This window comes from Apus apus, chromosome W (genome assembly GCF_020740795.1).
Source record: "Apus apus isolate bApuApu2 chromosome W, bApuApu2.pri.cur, whole genome shotgun sequence".
NCBI classification, from domain to species: domain Eukaryota; kingdom Metazoa; phylum Chordata; class Aves; order Apodiformes; family Apodidae; genus Apus; species Apus apus.
The window spans coordinates 10,797,660-10,816,021 of record NC_067311.1 but is presented as its reverse complement, the minus strand read 5'-3'; the positions used below and the strand labels follow the sequence as shown (position 1 = coordinate 10,816,021).

Below are 18,362 nucleotides of genomic sequence, written 5' to 3'. Positions count from 1 at the left end.
TATTGGAAATGAAGAATTTTAACTTGAAAATGAAACCCAGTGACATATTGTTTTTACCTAAAATTTTTCATCTAAATAGTTTGTTGGGTTTTCAAAGTTTCAGTATATGGTTCTGAATGTCTTTAGCAGTATGAAAAATAAGTGAAAAGATGGTGCTGGTTTACCTCCTCTAATTTGATATGATTGAATCTTTATGCCAGTGCCTTTAAACTGATATTTTTCTTTTAGCTTTTTGTTGTAAAACTCACAAAATCACACAGAATCACAGAATCACCAAGACTGGAAAAGACTTTTAAATCATCAAGTCCAGCCTATGCCCTAACACCACCACATCTGCCAGACCATGGCACTAAGTGTCACATCCAGTCTTTCCCTGAACACATCCAGGGATGGTGCCTCCACCACTTCCCTGGGCAGTCCATTCCAATGTCTAATCACCCTCTCGGTGAGGAAGCACTTCCTAATATCCAACCTAAACCTCCCCTGGAGCAGCCTGAGGCCATGCCCTCTTGTCTTGTTGCTAGTTGGCTGGAAAAGGAGCCCAGCCCCCACCTGACTACAACCTCCCTTCAGGTAGTTGAAGAGAGTGATAAGGTCCCCTTTGAGTCTCCTCTTCTCCAGGCTAAACAACCCCAGCTCCCTCAGCTTATCCCTATAAGACGTTCCCTCTAGTCCCTTCACCAGCCTTGTTGCTCTCCTCTGGACCTGCTCCAGCACCTCAATATCCTTCTTGAAGTGAGGGGCCCAGAACTGTACACAGTACTTGAGGTGAGGCCTCACCAGTGCTGAGTACAGGGAGAGCATTACATCCCTACTCCTGCTGGCCACATTGTTCCTGATACAAGCCAGGATACAAGCACACTGCTGGCTCATGTTCAACTGCTTGTCAACCAGTACTCCCATGTCCTCTCTGCTGGGCTGCTCTCCAGCCACTCTTCCCCCAGTCTGTAGCGCTGTCTGGCATTAAAGAAGAAGCAATATTTAGCCAAAGAAGTTTTAGATTTTTCTTAAAACCCATTAAACATGTTAAAGAAAACCTCTCCTAAGGAGTAAACTTGCTTCTTTTACAGTGCAGTGGAAATATCTTACCTCTATGTCAGGATATTTTTTGGAGGCATATTGCACTTGCAGATTATTTTTATTTCCAAGATTACTCAGAAAAAAAATATTTTAAACTATTTGGGGTTCTGTGTGTTTTTTGAGGCTGTTTGTTGGGTTTTTTTAAGCCTACTTTGTGTAAGGAACAAATTATTTAAAGCCATACTATGGAAGAAATTTACAGGGATCTCCTGATTTGCAGATTTCTGTTGATTAATATATATATATATAAAATGCACTGTGATATTTTTAGATTCTCTTACTGTAAAAGGAAAAAGTTGATATGTTTTCACCAACCCCTTATTTTTACAAGGAAAGCCAAGAGTGTTGAACTGTGCTGTTTTACAGGCAGGAAAGATTATTTTTCTCTGTAGGCTATATTTGTACAAGAGAAATTATTACAAATTACACCTGGTTTAGCTATTAATAATGTTATTGCATTATTTAGTACTGTTGGGTTGTCATAATTAACCTCATGTATGTTTGTTTTTATAATTTGTACAAACACAAAAATACAGAAATTCTGTGCCCTGTTCTATATTTAAATGGTCATATTTGATAAGACGTTTTAAACCCGTTGATAATAGATGAGTCAGCCTGTGAAGTGGAGAAAGTTGTATTCTCAATATGTTTGTGTGACTTAACAGTCTTTTTGTGTAAGAATTCCTTCTGGCAGTAAAAATTAGACTGATCAGAGCAGCAACTGGTGTGCATATTTCAGTGAAGAAAACACTAGATGGGAGAGTTTAGATTTTGATTAAGGCATATAATTCTTAAGTAGAGAATGTGGCAATCTTGCTTCATTGTGCTTCCCAATAATATACAGAAAGCTTCTTTGTGTTTGACCAGAAGAATACAGTGAGACATTGAAGACTTGTAACTTAGAGTTACAAACCTGTTGCTTGTAATTTCTAAATTTCTAGATTTCTATAAAAAACTATTTTTGTTTCATAAAGGAGATACAATATTTTGTGTGTGTGTATGTAAGTATATTAAAATAATATTATATTTCACTTGGTAAGGATAAAAATTTGACTTGTTCACACTATCTTGTTTTTTCTTGCCTGTTACAGAACAATGACACTGAAGATGAGGAGAGATTATGGAGAGATCTTATTATGGAGAGAGTGACAAAATCTGCTGATGCTTGTCTTACTGTCATCAATATTATGACATCACCAAATATGCCTAAAGCTGTATATATTGAGGACGTAATAGAAAGAGTTATTCAATACACAAAATTTCATTTGCAGAACACTCTGTATCCTCAATATGATCCTGTGTATAGAGTGGATCCTCATGGTGGTTAGTATGCTAAATGTTTTGCATTTAGTGTTTTGTTGTCATTTATACATACCTTCAGATGTGGGTATCCAACTTCAAGAACTGTTTTAAAAATCCTGGATCCAGAATTCAGAGCAATTATGTAAATAAGAAATTTTTGAAATTTATGAAATTTTTCTTCTGTAAGCAATTGCATTTACCAATCTGTAATCATGGAGTTGTTTTGGGGACATTTTTTGAGGAAGATTAACGTCTTTCTAGTATTTGATGTAAATAAAACAATGAAACAATTAATAAAGATATTTTTTATTTTCTAGGTGGTGTTTTAAGTTCAAAAGCAAAACGTGCCAAGTGTTCCACCCACAAGCAAAGAGTTATAGTGATGTTGTATAACAAAGTTTGTGACATTGTCAGCAGTTTATCAGAGTTGCTAGAGATACAGCTTCTTACGGATACAACTATTCTTCAGGTAAGTTTTATCAGAAGAATTTATGTCTCAGAATGTTTGTTTTTCTTTTCCCAGAGAAACTGTAAAATGTGATTGCCTCAATGACATGAAGTATGAAATCAGTACAAACTTTTGTATTGTTAACATCACTGACTATTTTGTTGTGTAGTATGTAATCTGCAGAAGAGCATTTAATGTTCAAATCTTTAATGGCTTTTATTGTTCACTTAAGAAAACTTTAACCTGAATGTATTCAAATATCCTTTAATAACTTTATTTGCAAATAATATTAAGTAATACATTTTTAATACCTTACCTGCTGAATGAATAACCTACTTTTTAAACTGCATAAATATCAGTTTATCAGTCAAATATAATTTAAAAAATTATTTCTGTTTATAGGTATCATCTATGGGAATAACACCTTTCTTTGTAGAAAATGTCAGCGAACTACAGTTATGTGCCATCAAATTAGTGACAGCAGTAAGTAATTTTTCATTTGCATTTTCATGTTCCTGTACTTCTGAGAGTTCTTGGGGCATTTACATAAGCTGTATTTTTGCTGGTAGAGAATTGGAGTTTAGAACTAATTTTACAATTTGGTATCATAACCTAGGAAGAGTATTAAATCTACCTGAGCTGCTCCTATTTGCAGAGTACCCTATAGGAAGAAATAGCCTACTTAAGCCAATGATTTTACTTAATTTTGGTTATGCTTAAATTGTAAACACAAACCCCTTCCTCTTACCTGTCCTTTCTTGTCTTAAGAATTCTTAACAATGTTTTTTTTTCTTATTTCCTTTGTTATGATTTGAATTTATGCAATGGAATAGCCTTCTATAAAAGCTTCTATAAAATAGAATGTCCTTGTCCTCATAAGAAGTGGCTATGTGAAAAATTCATGGGGCACATAAAATATTATTTTAGGAAAACGGCAATGCAACATAGATGTGCTTGTTTAAGTGGAAGTTTTCCATCTTTGTAAGGATGATGTACTCCAGTGTTTAGAAAAGTAGCTCTGCCTAAACTCTGCAATCCTGACCCCATAAATTGAAATAATTTTTCATATCAGGCAAACATTAAAGCTTAGGATATGAAGTAAAGCTGTTTTTTCAAATGTACTATAAAACCATACATGTGTTCATGTTAATTTATGTTACCACTGAGTTTTGCTCTGTACTGCAGTCTGAAAGTTTAGCATTACACTGACTTTCTTATATGGTGCATTGTGCCATAGGTAGAATTTTTTAAAACATACAGTATTTTTAAGAGCTATTACACATTTATGCAAATTTTTCAAATCTGTTGTTGAAAAAGTTTTAATGTATTTTAAAAATAAATGCTTGCTTTGAAAAAACAAAGCAATGCATTAAAAACAAGGTATGCATTAAACAGAATTTATTTAAATGCCATGTAAAGTGAATGTTTTATATAATTTTTAACAATCTATTTACCAAGTGATATTTTATGTTGCTAAATATTTTTTAACAATCCTACAACTGTTAAATAGGTGTTCTCCAGGTATGAAAAACATAGACAGCTAATACTAGAAGAAATTTTCACTTCCCTTGCAAGACTACCAACTAGCAAGAGGAGTTTGAGAAACTTCAGGTAATCTCTGAAATAGATTGATAATTTATAGACAGTAGCATTTACAGTTTTGTAGATGTAGGATTTTAGGAGTCAGTATTAACAATTTATTTAAAAATCTGTGACTTCACACACTGTGCTTTGTTAGAGGTTGATATTTCAAAACCTCTAGTGAGAGCAGAATAGGCTGACAAATATATTTTGTAATAATCACTGGTTTATGCCGTAATATTTATGCCTACTTACAAAAATAATTGAAATATTTTATTCTTTGTCTCTTTAAGGATGTAAATGAGTGTAATGTTAGTGTGCATTCAAAGGTTTTTTGTTGGAAAATTATTTGGTTCTGTTTGTATAGATTTTATATAATTTCTTCATTGCTAAAGCTTAATAGGAAAATTATGTCTGAATTTCTTTGGGGATGCACTCAGAGCACTCTTTCCAGGAAATCAATTTAATAGTCCTTTGAATTAGTTTCATTTAGGAACTACTCAGTTCACTTTAACTGTATTTTAAGCACTTCAGCTGGATTTCAGTGCATTTTCTGAATAACAGAATAGGTTCAGGTTCAGTTTGAGAAAGAATCTGACCTGAACTGCATTTCAGTTAAAGCTGAGGTGGGATACTTTAAATTATTCTAAAACATTTGTTGTTGGTGTTGATTTCGTTCCTTGCTTACATATATCTTTTCCCTGGTGACGGACAAATTGTCGATGAAATAGAATGTCCAGTCCAGGGTGGATCAACAGGACATATCCAGGAAAAGAAATTCACTGAAACTTTGAAATTTAGTTCATTAACCTTAATGTTAACATGAGTGCTTGTTCCTAGTATTTCCTACATCAGAGAGATCTAGAAAATAGGAATATGTGGTAGGCATAGGACCATAAATGATAGGTATCCTCTTTGAATTAAGACCTTTACTAGAAGGAGATCGCTATCTCAGGACCACAATGGCTGCACTGTATATCTCTAGAGTCCTAGCTGTGATCTGTTGAAGGACATTCCTTGACTCTGGCTACAGTCGTGAAGGGTACAACTTACATAGAATCATAGAATCATAGAATGCCAGGTTGGAAGGGACCTCAAGGATCATCTGGTCCAATCTTTTTAGATGCTGCTATAGTTTGTATGAGATGGCTCAGCACCGTGTCAAGCCGAGACTTAAAATTGTCCAATGTGGGGGAATCTACCACTTCCCTTGGGAGACTGTTTCAATGTTTGACTGTCCTCATGGTGAAAAATTTACCTCTTGTGTCCAATCAGACAGGAGCTCCCCAGGAGCAACTTGTGCCCATTACCCCTTGTCTTTTCCACATGACTCCTTGTAAATAGGGAGTCTCCATCTACTTGGTAGCCACCCTTTAAAGTACTGGAGCATTGTAATAAGGTTTCCCCAAAGCCTTCTTTTCTCAAGGCTGAACAAACTCAGTTTTCTCAGCCTTTCCTCATATGGCAGGTCCTCCAGTCCTCTGATCATCCTTGTGGCCCTTCTCTGGACCCTCTCCAGCCTGTCCAAATCCTTTTTGTAGAGTGGGGACCAAAACTGAATGCAATACTCCAGGTGTGGTTTGACAAGCACCGGGTAGAGCGGGATGATGACTTCTTTATCTCTGCTGGTGATGCCCTTGTTGATGCAGCCCAGCATCCTGTTGGCTTTCTTTGCCGCTGCAGTACACTGTTCACTCATGTTGAGCCTGTTATCCACCAAGACCCCCAGGTCCCTTTCCACAGGGCTGCTCTCCAGCCAGGTGGATCCCAGTCTGAACTGTGCTCCTGGGTTATGTGTTCCCAGGTGCAAGACCTTACACTTCTCCCCACTGAACTTCATAAGGTTCCTGCTAGCCCACTCCTCCAGCCTGTCTAGGTCATCCTGGAGGGTGGCCCTCCCTTCTGGAGTGTCAACCTCTTCACTCATCTTGGTGTCGTCAGCAAACTTCATCAGGGTGCTCTTGAAGCCAACATGGATCGAGAACTGGCTAAACAATTCTCACCGTTTGACTCAGGTTGGACAAGACGATAGTCCATTATCAGCCTCCGCTCTCCATCTGGTTTTCACACTGGCCAAATAGGACTGTTGAAGGGTGAGTGAGTCCTGCTGATCACTCCCTGGCTCTCCAATTGCTGGATTATAAACATTCAGCAGAAGCATCCCTACTGCAACAGTGCTATTCAGATCAAGAGCTGGGAGATTCAGCTTGAAAGAAAATGGAGAGGTAAAGTTGAACCAGCTACTGCTGTTATCAACATGAACCGTTCCATTCACTTTAGGAGCTGTACCACTAGGACTTGTCCTGTAACTGTACACACACAGTGCCACCGTAAAGAGCAGTATCATAACCCCTAGGATCACTAGGCTGGTAATTATACGATTGGTTATGGCTACAGCTCTGTCAATAAACCATAAAACAATCACAAGAGCAGCTACACAAAGCAGAATGCTCTCAGCTGCACACCTCATGTACAATTGCAGGTTTGGAAAAAGGTCCAGTAGATTCATTGCAGCAAGTGTCTGTTCAGTTTTAAATCCATCATGAAATTCAGCAGAACTGTTGTCCATTGCTGTCTGAAGGATTCCTCCCATCAGAGATGGAATTTTGAACACTCACAATTAATGAAAATGTGTAATCTGGGCTTAAAATCGAGCCTCATGTTGGGCGCCAATAAATTGTCGTTTGATTCAGGTTCGACAACAATGCTCTCGATCCCCTCCCCCTCCCACCCAGGTAGGGAAGGAGAGAGAGAAAAAGAGAGAGACTTGGCTGGATTGAAAACTAAACTACACAGCTTTAATTAAACACTAATGATATAAGAAAATGTATACAATTATCTACAGATATGTTCAGGTATGTGCAAGAGCCTCTCGCCTCCCCCCACCCCCAGCAACTCCCACCACACTCCCCTGAGCTGGAACAGTTCCGAGAAATCCCGGAGCTGCTGCTGGAGAAAGCAGAGAGTGATGAGGGTCAGGAGAGCTCGAGCCTAAGGGTCGACGGTGCTGGATGGACGGAGTCCTCCCCAGACGCCGGCCATGGACGGGAGAGAAGGGAAGAAGAAGCAGGAAGGAGGTTGACTTCCATGATCTCTGACCTTACACCGATCTTACATAGATATATGGAATGGAATACTTTGGTCAGTTTTGCTGGAGGGATAGGGGAGAATACAACTTGTGCTCCTGATCCTTCAACAATTTGTTCCAAGGCCCTGAAATCTTTCTTCATTGCTCTTGGACTTCTTCTCACTACTTCGTCACTAACTACCTGAAAGATCAAAAGGGGATAATAATCTGAGGGCTTTACTGGGGAAAGAATGATGGGAAGTGGCCATCTGCCAGTTCCCCCAGGAGCCACAGATGGATCTTGTCAGGTCCCATGGACTTGTGGACTTTCAGGTTCTTTAGATGGTCTCAGACCTGCTCTTCTGCTACAGTGGGTGGATCTTCCTTCTCCTAGTCCCTACCTTTGCCTTCTGCAACTCAGGTGGTGTGACCAGAGCCCTTGTGTGTGAAGACTGAGGCAAAAAAAGTCATTGAGTACCTCAGTGTTCTCCATATCCCACATGATCAGGTCTCCTCTTTCCTTCTGGAAAGGGCCCACATTTTCCCTAGTCTTCCTCTTATCACTGAAGTATCTGTAGAAGCTTTTCTTGTTGCCCTTGATGTCCCTGGCCAGATGTAATTCTGTCAGGGCTGTAGCTTTCCTAACCTGATCCCTGGCTGCTTGGACAACTTCTTTGTACTCCTCCCAGGCTACCTGTCCTTGCTTCCACCCTCTGTAGGCATCTTTTTTACATCTAAGTGTTTCCAGGAACTCCTTGTTCATCCATGTAGGGCTCCTGGCATTCTTGTCTGCCCTCCTCTTTTTTGGGATGCATAAGGGGACCGATTGCACCCATAGGAAGTTTACAGATGACACCAAATTGGGTGGGAGTGTTGATCTGCTTGAGGGTAGGAAGGCTCTGCAGAGGGACCTGAACATGCTGGATTGATGAGCTGAGGCCTTTTGTATGAGGTTTAACAAGGCCAAGTGCCAGGTCCTGCACTTGGGTCACAACAACCCCAGGCAACACTACAGGCTTGGAGAAGAGTGGCTAGAAAGCTGCCCAGCAGAAAAGGACCTGGGGGTGCTGTTTGACAGCTGGCTGAACATGAGCCAGCAGTGTGCCCAGGTGGCCAAGAAGGCCAACACCATCCTGGCCTGCATTAGAAATAATGTGGCCAGCAGGAGTAGGGAAGTGATTGTCCCCCTGCACCGGTAAGGCTGCACCTCAAATACTGTGTTCAGTTCTGGGCCCCTCACTACAAGAAGGACATTGAGGTGCTGGAACAAGTTCAGAGAATGGCAACAAAGCTGGTGAAGGGTCTAGAGGACAAGTCTTATGAGGAGCAGCTGAGGCAACTGGGGGTGTTTAACCTGGAGAAAAGGAGGCTGAGGGGAGACCTATTCACTCTCTACAACTACCTGAAAAGAGGTTGTAGTGAGGTGGGGTTTGGTTTCTTCTCACAAGTAATTATCAATAGGACAAGAGGAAATGGCCTCAAGTTGCACCAGGGGAGGTTCAAATTGGATATTTAGAAAATTTTATTTGCTGAAAGAGCAGTCAAGCATTGGAAGAGGCTGCCCAGGGAAGCGGTGGAGTCACCATCCCTGGAGGTATTATAAAAACGTGTAGTCATGACACTTCAGGACATGGTTTAGTGGGCATGGTGGTGTTGGGTTGATGGTTGGACTTGATGATCTTAAAGGTCTTTTTCAACATTAAATAGTGTATGATTTTATAAACGTCTAGACCACAGATTTTAATTTTGGACAAAATGTTTTGTTTAGTTTTGTCTTGTTTTTGTTTAGTTTTAGTGTTAATGCTTTTTTTTTCTTATTGACAGATTAAACAGCAGTGACACTGATGGAGAGCCTATGTATATTCAGATGGTGACGGCACTAGTTCTGCAGCTTATTCAGTGTGTAGTGCATTTGCCAGCAACAGAAAAAGATTCTAATTCAGAGGAGGAATCAAACAAAAAAGTAAGATCTTTTAAAGAACCATATTTTTTTTGGTGCAGGAATGACTTTGTAGGATTAATATTTTATGATGGTGCTCTAGTAATTAAGCATTGTAATTTTAGGTCTGCCATAACTATTTAATGAATGAGAAATGCTGATCTGGAAATCATATTTCTGTGTATGCTAAAATATTGGACAAATAAATCTTCTTGTTTTTAGGTGGATCAAGATGTGCTTATTACTAACTCGTATGAAACAGCCATGAGAACAGCACAAAACTTCCTTTCTATTTTCCTTAAGAAGTAAGTACTGTTCCGTTCTTTAGTGTGTTGATGACACTAACTCTGAATAAAATCTATCACACTTTAAGACCAAACCACTTTGCAATGCTAAATGCCTAATAATAAAGTTACATATAACAATATACTTTATAGATCCCTAAGAGAGCTACCTGTCTGGACAAAAAGTTTATGGAATAGAAATTCTTCAGGGAGTTCTTTACACATTTAAGAATCTGTCTGATAGTTTATGTAGGATCCTTTTTTCAGGGGTTTTTTACTCATCTGAAGCATGGAAGAGAAGGCTAAGTAAATATATAAGCAGTGAAACCAGATTCTTTAATTCATTTGAATTACAAAGATATAAAAAACCTAAAATTACTTTCATTTAGATAAAGTTAGGTAGCTCAACAGGAAAAAAAACTAACCAACCTGAATAAGGAAAGGATTTGTAACAAGAAGTCCTGAGGTTTTTATCGTGTTAATTTCTACTGTTAAGGCTATTATGAGCCATCTAGCCATCTCTCTGCATACTTCTGTTATCATTAAAGTTATGGATGCCACATGTAAGTGAAACATTATCAGGTATGTTATATTTTTATTTTTTTACATTCTGATTTTAACCTTTGTGGAGCTGTCACCGTTTGACTCAGGTCCGACAACAATGCTCTCGATCCCCTCCCCCTCCCACCCAGGTAGGGAAGGAGAGAGAGAAAAAGAGAGAGACTTGGCTGGATTGAAAACTAAACTACACAGCTTTAATTAAGATACTAATGAATGATATAAGAAAATATATATGATTATATAAAGGTGTGGGCAAAAGCCTCTCGCCTCCCCCCACCCCCAGCAACTCCCACAGCACTCCCCTCAGATGAGACAGTCCCGAGGAATCCCAGAGCTGCTGCCAGAGAAAGGCGGAGAGTGATGAGGGTCAGGAGAGCTCGAGGTCGAGGGTCGACGGTGCTGGATGGACGGAGTCCTCCCTGGACACCGGCCATGGACGGAAGAGAAGGGAAGGGAAGAAGGAAGGAAGTTTTCTTCTGTGATCTCCGACCTTCCCCCGAGCCTACGTAGATATATGGAATGGAATATCTCTGGCCAGTTTTGCTGTTCGTCTAACCCAGCCTCCCACGGGGGGGCCACAAATCCCCCCGCAGTGTCTGAGCCGGCAGAGCAAAGGCACGACCTTGAAGACCCAGCAATTACAAAAACATTCCAGTGTCTTATCAACCTAGCAGAACACGCAGTTGCTAGTTAAAAGAAAGCTCACTGAAGGAAAAAAAAAATCAGCAAAAGAAAAACTGGCTTAATCCTGGCTCAAACCAGGACAGGAGCTTAATACTGAGATGTCTTATAACTGTGAGATAAGTCAAACCAGGATTAAGGACACAACACTTCCTAAATACTAGCTTGAGTTTAGAATTTTGTCTGCTTTGTCCATCCAAGTTAATGCAGACTTTAACTCAAAACAATAAATAAAAAAATCTTAGGAACAAAATTCTGCTACCTGCTCTGGCAGGAGGATTGGACTCAGTGATCTCTGGAGGTCCCTTCCAACCCCTAACATTCTGTGATTCTGTGATTAGCTGCTTTACTTGCAGTGTAACTTGGAGTGATAACTGTTTAAAATATTTGTCTGTAAATGGATAAAACCAATTTTTTCTGCTAATAGTTTGAATATTTCTTTTTTGGAATTGCATAAAACTAGTTTTCTGGTTAAACATAGGATTACTTCTGTTTATATCAGAAGAAAAGGTTAAATGGCTCTTAAATTCAATTACAAAATGCATTTTCTTTTAAACAGGTGTGGCAGTAAACAAGGGGAAGAAGATTACAGACCACTCTTTGAGAACTTCATTCAAGATCTTCTTTCCACAGTCAATAAACCAGAATGGCCAGCAGCAGAGTTGCTACTTAGCTTATTAGGAAGGCTATTGGTAAGGGATTCTTGGTTTTAACTATTATAATAATTTATTTCTTATTACAATGAGACTTGTTTATTTCTGGTCAAACTATTAAAGGAATGCTTTCTAATTGTTGGCATACACATTCAGCATTTCAAGGTTTTCTTGCATGTATCACTATTATGTAATGCATAGAAAATAAAATTTAGGTTAGCAGATCATTGATATGGAACTTAGTAAAGGTTATATGTATACAGTTTCTTATGGAAGTCCACTCCTGTTATTCCATGACATTTTCCACTTTAAAAAATGTCATCGTATAACATCTAATAAGTGTAGATATTCATTGGGAATAAAGTCAGACTAATAGCTGTAATTATTCATGTTAGATACTTCTTTGGAATATTCCTTTAGCACAGAACCAGAAAACAGTCAAGTCTTTTACCAATAATAGTACTTTTACTTATGGAATGTGACATTTTACAGAATGAATATTTACATTGACATGTTATTTGAGAGTTGTTCTTCAGTATTATAATGTAATAAACACAGTAATTTGAGCTGTTTCTTGGGAAAATATTTTATGGTCCTGTTCCTGGTAAAATTTAGCTTTCTTTATACATGTGTAAAAATGAGGAAGTTGCATTATGGTGCTTAAGATCTATGCTACTGCAAAGGATATCTGCTCTACTAGATGTCCAGTTTATTTTATAAAAATATATATTTTTTAAAACTCTAACAGGCATATTTATATAGAGAGAGATCCAATCAAGGAAAAACAATAATGTAAAATAAGGAATGTTTCTGTGATGTAATATAAATGACATAATTTTATGCAGCATAGAAATTAGGTGTAATTTTAATAAGGTCAAGCAATGTCTTGTGAGAAGAATCTCAGTTGCATAAATAAACAATTTTTTATAACAATTTATTCTTCTTTTCTTAGGTTCACCAGTTCAGTAACAAATCTACAGAAATGGCATTAAGAGTTGCATCACTTGACTATCTTGGAACTGTAGCTGCAAGACTCAGAAAAGATGCAGTCACTAGCAAAATGGATCAAGGATCTATAGCCAGAATCATCAAACAGGTGTGTGAGAGATCCCATGCCAGCTGGATTGAGATGTATCAATTTAAACATTTGTGAAAAACTGGAGTTGGGAAGAATGAGTTCATTGTTGTTCATATTTCTGAATCAAATATACTCAATTTATAAGTATCACATTTCTTAATTCATGTCTTTCTCACACCATCTCCCTAGTGATCATAGAATCATAGAATGGTTTGGGTTGGAAGGGGCCTTTAAAGGTCATCTAGTCCAATCCCCCTGCATGGGCAGGGACACCTCCCAACTGACCAGTTTGCTCAGAGCCCCATCCAACCTGCCCTTGAATGTTTCTAGGGATATGGCTTCTACCACCTCTCTGGGCAACCTGTGCCAGTGTTTCACCACCCTCATTGTAAAATAATTCTTCCTTATATCTAGTGTAAATCTACCCTATTTCAGTTTAAAACCATAACAATAAGGTCTCCCTGCAGCCTCCTCTTCTCCAGGCTGAACAACTCTCTCAGCCTTTCCTCATAGGAGAGTTGTTTCATCCTTCTGATCATCTTTGTGACCCTTCTCTGGACCCACTTCAACAGGTCCATGTCTTTCTTGTGCTGAGGACTCCAGAACTGGACACAGTACTCCAGGTGGGGTCTCACAAGAACATAGTAGAGGGGCAGAATCACCTCTCTTGACCTACTGGCCACACTTCGTTTGATGTAGCCCAGGACACGGTTGGCTTTCTGGGCTGCAAGTGCACATTGCCATCTCATGTTAAGCATCAACCAGCACCCCCAAGTCCTTTTCTACAGGACTGCTCTCAATCCATTCTCGGCCCAGCCTGTATTTGTGCTTTGGATTCTAACCCAAGAGGCCTTAAAAATATATATGTGTATTTATCTGTGTGCATTTTCTATTGCAAAGTGGTAATTGGGCTTATGGCACTCATACACAGGTTTTAGACAGTTAAACTGTTAAGCCTGTAAGGTTGTTTTTTATGTGATGTATCTTTCATTAGATAATGCATATTTGCATTTCTGCTAATGTACTTACCAAAATGTCTCTAAATATGCAAGAGTGGCAGCAATTAACAAAGCAGTGTATGCATTTGGGCTCTCTATAGTACATAGTATGATGAGAAAATATCAGGTCTTATGTGTCCTTTTAAAAATGTGGACTTGCATGTTTCTTATGGATGCTATACATTTCTTTCTGAACTACTTATTCTTCTCAGCATGATGTGATATAAAGTTGAGTAGTCATATCAAGGTAATTTCCCTTTCAATTACTTGAAAGGACTCCAGATGTATTATCTGTATTTTATAATTACTTTTGCAGATTCATGTTGAAGGAAAAACTCATGCAATTTACAGGCATTCAAATAAAGAATCAAAAGTAATCTACTCCTTTATGAGGCTGATACTTCCCATAATTTTTGTCAATTTGAATATCATAGAATCATAGAATGCCAGGTTGGAAGGGACCTCAAGGATCATCTGGTCCAACCTTTCTAGTACTACTATAGTTTGTATGAGATGGCTCAGCACCCTGTCAAGCTGAAACTTAAAACTCTCCAGTGTGGGGGAATCTACCACTTCCCTTGGGAGACTATTCCAATGAATATCATACATGTAGTGTCAAATCTTTATGTCCATGCCTTAATATAATTTATACTTCTGTGTGCTAACAGGTTGTAATTCTCCTCTGTTGTCAGTGATTTTGACAATTCTGCATTAGACTTCATAAGGAAATATTTTAGAAGAATCCTTTTCTCTTTCCTCTCTCCAGAAGTCATATATTAGTACTGAAAGATATTTTTGAAGGGTACATAGCCGAGTGGTTACCTGAATTTTTCTATTTGTTTTGGGTTTTCTACAGAATCAGGCAGTAACTAGGCATTGGCATCTGTAGAAAATAAAATTTATATGGGCAACTGAGTGCTAAAAGCATTTTTTCAGTTACTCGGGAAGCTTAACATCAATGACGATAGACAGTACCATCCATACATTGTGGAAGGCATATACTATACAGTACCATCAGTCAGGGTAGATAGTGTGTTTATATAAATTATTTGTAACATAAGAGCAAATAATTACTTGGAAATATGTACATAACAGCTAAACTTCACTTTATCATTCAAATGGCAAGAAAATAAGATCCACTGGTAGACATATTCAGCTTTAGTCATCAGAAAGATCTTAAATTATTGCTTTCATTCAGAAATGAACTTATACATCTACAGATTTTTCTTTCCTGCTGAATTGAATGCTTAGAAACTGTTGGAGATTTCCTTCAACCCTCTGATATTACCAGGATATTCCCCAATGACTGATGAATACTTATGACTCTGTCTACTGTGGTTTGGACTACTGAATAGTAGAATTAGATTTAGGAGAAAATCTATTCTGTTTTGACATTTTTAAAGAGTCTGTCATAGAAATCTGTCTTAGATTGTCAAGTTGATTTGAACACTTGTGCATGCTTTTAATTAGTTTACCTCTTTATATGCTCATCTTCTGGACTTGTAACTGTACCTTTTTCCACTTGCTGATGTTTGCAAGCTATATTATGTGCTGCATTTGTGACAAGATTCTCAATCTCTGCTGTTCGTACTTATAAATTAAGATAGTTATAAGTTACAAGTTTTATTGCCAAAGAAGAAAAATGTTTTGTAGCAGAAGTTTAAGCCAGAAATTATTCTTCTACTTTTTATTATCAATATTGAATATGATTTGTTGCAGGCTTCAGTTTCTTTTTGTTTGTTCTGGGGTTTTTATTTGTTTGAAAGTAATTAGGCAGTTAAGGTTCATCAAGCAACTTTTTTTTCAGTCTTTTATCCACACAATTTAAGATTGGTTGAAGGCCAGACTTTCAAATCACAATTTACACACATATTAAGATGCCAAATATATATTCATAAACCTATATTAGTATTAGCACTAGATTCATGTTCTGAATTCCTGAACTCATTCATTTTGGAAAAAGTATCTTTTTTTTTATGCTATAGCATCACCAATTGAAAGGACCTATATTTTCAGTTTAATACTAAGGAAAAAAGGGTGGTTTATGTTTTTGGTTTTATCCTGTATTGTAGATGTTGAGAATGTTAGTTTCTGATTCATTAAGAAGTTAATTGATACTGATTTATTCTCCATAACCCCTATATGGGGAGAAGTACATTGTCCGATGATCATATACAAAATTGTTGTTAAATTTACCTAGGGTAGAACTGTTTAAGAGATCAGGATATACATATTTCCTATAAAATAGCCTCTTGCAAAAAATACATTCCTTTTTTAATATTAATACAATTTAGAAATCTGAAACATAGTCTCCAGAATTAGTTCTCAGATACATATTTCATATGTAATTCTTTTTGAGCATCATGGAAGTGCTTCACAGAAAAATTAATATTGCCCTATTCTGTAGATAGGCTTTATGCACTAGGTGTCAGTTTTTTAAACGTATGTTTGTTTTCAAGCTTTTTGACTGATAGAAACTTAGTTGAGTCTCAGAGAGCGTGATTCTTTAGTGCTAGAGCTCAGGGGTGTTTGGGAACAACCTCTAAGTTCTTTCCTAGGTGGACTGAGCATACTTGCTGCACTTTCTCTGTATGGATGCTTTATCCCTGAAAACATTTATACCAAGTATTTTTGCAAAGGGATAAGTTATTTTTATTTCTTTGATGTTTTCCATATGGTTTTGCTGTTGTCTGTGTTTCATATTTATTTTCGCTTGACTGTTTTGCCTTTTATACCTCGTTCACCTGAGAAGTCACTGTTTTAGTATTTAACATTGGTGACAGAGCTAATTATGACTTTTATAGGTTAAACCTTATGTCAGTCTACTGTGTGTGATTTCAGCCCTTCTTTTTTCCTCAGGAACAGAGGGTCCTCTCACCAGATCATAGAATGAAAATTAATCAAATCAGTCAGTCTGTTTTAAAACTGTTCTTATTCTTCTCTTAATCTTTTTAGCATTTGGAGCCACAGTCTAATTTGGTTTAGTCTGTATAAAGTTTAGAAGTAGCTGATTAAAAAATGGTTAGTTTAATTGATAATTGCAGAACATTAACTTCAGTGTATTTTATATATGGACATGCAGATTTTCAGATTATAATTATCACTGTGCAATATTCTATTTTATAACTATCTATTTCTGATAGGCTTCAGGAGGAGAAGATGAAATTCAGCAACTGCAAAAGGCTTTGCTAGATTATCTGGATGAGAACACAGAAACTGATGCATCATTAGTGGTAAATTTCAGCTTTCTGATGTCAAGTGTATTATAAAAATAACTTCAGTAACGTACTGAATAGCATTATTTTTGCTCATGCATATCGGTGCTTCAATTAAATTGTCACCCTAACATATAATGTTGATTATGTTTTCCAAAATATGGTTGATGCATTAGTCTCACTTATAAATCTGTTGATTTCACTCTTCAATATCTGTTTTTGTTTTCTGTGTGTCCTACTTTATTTCTCCAGTTTTCTCGGAAGTTTTATATAGCGCAGTGGTTCCGCGATACAACTATGGAGACAGAGAAAGCAATTAAATCTCAGAAGGATGAGGATTCATCTGAAGGAACTCATCATGCAAAAGATGTTGAGACCACGGGACAAATCATGCATAGAGCTGAAAGTCGTAAAACATTTCTTCGCAGCATCATTAAAACTGCTCCGTCTCAGTTCAGTACATTAAAGTATGTTTCAGCACCACTGATTTCTTTATTAACCATGCATTTGATATCTTTAATAATTATTTATTAACATGTCCAAATTAAAACATTGGTTTTGTTGCAGGATGAATTCTGATACTGTGGACTATGAAGATGCATGTTTGATTGTTCGCTACTTGGCCTCTATGAGGCCATTTGCCCAGAGCTTCGATATTTATTTGACACAGGTAAACTGTGCTGGAAGTCTTAGTGCAGTGAAACACAGTTGGTTTCTGATTCCAAACACTTTTACATTAGTGTGCAATATCTGTTTGTTGTTGAGCACAGGTATTTAAGAGGCCGCGATAACACCATCTGCTTTCATATTCTGTATTGATGACAAAAGTGCTTATATTTATTTTTCTTGCATTCATTCCATATATCATATTGTACATACATTATTTTATTTGTCCATGTATGTGTATGGCAAGATCATTATCTTAGATGTATGCAGTAAAAGGATAATTACAAAATGTTGAAAACTTTTTTACAGTTTCTGTAAGATGCATGGTCATTTGGTAATATTAAGTCATTAAATTGATCTTAATTTTATTTGAAAATACAAGCCAACTTGGTCAGTTGTTTGCAGTGCGTGTTACTGTCACTTTGGAAGCTGTTGTCTGACCAGTGTGATTTCTTTCCTTTTTCTGAGAGAAGAGAGCTAACTTGTTGTCATGATGTCATCCTTGAACTCCGGTACAGATGTAGTTCAGTTTAGATTGTGTTACTTACATTGATCTGCATACAGAGCAATTCTTAAAATTACAGTGCCCAAATCCAACTCTTCTTTTAAAAGAACTATTGTGAAAGCCACAACCGAATGGCAAAAGTAAAGTTTAAAAAGAAGGGACTTAAAGCAAACATATGAACCCTGTGTAAATCCTGTTTTGACCTGTAGCAAATGCTAGTAAATATCCATGCTCTATTATCAGTGCCACAGTACATCACTTGCATGTACCTATTTACTGTCTCAGAAGATATATACAGTTTTTA

General features: G+C 37.4%; 1 protein-coding gene across 3 annotated transcripts in view; it reads left to right on the top strand.

Moving 5' to 3' along the window:
- LOC127395154 (nipped-B-like protein) overlaps positions 1-18,362 on the top strand; it is a 176,805-nt gene that overhangs the window by 130,169 nt on the left and 28,274 nt on the right. For all 3 annotated transcript variants that reach the window (XM_051641622.1, XM_051641625.1, XM_051641623.1), the window contains 11 exons: positions 2,172-2,403; positions 2,700-2,851; positions 3,233-3,313; positions 4,341-4,441; positions 9,303-9,441; positions 9,640-9,722; positions 11,503-11,635; positions 12,549-12,692; positions 16,816-16,905; positions 17,140-17,354; positions 17,455-17,557. In XM_051641622.1, coding sequence (XP_051497582.1) covers positions 2,172-2,403; positions 2,700-2,851; positions 3,233-3,313; positions 4,341-4,441; positions 9,303-9,441; positions 9,640-9,722; positions 11,503-11,635; positions 12,549-12,692; positions 16,816-16,905; positions 17,140-17,354; positions 17,455-17,557 — 1,473 coding nt within the window. The remainder of the gene's footprint in view (positions 1-2,171; positions 2,404-2,699; positions 2,852-3,232; positions 3,314-4,340; positions 4,442-9,302; positions 9,442-9,639; positions 9,723-11,502; positions 11,636-12,548; positions 12,693-16,815; positions 16,906-17,139; positions 17,355-17,454; positions 17,558-18,362) is intronic.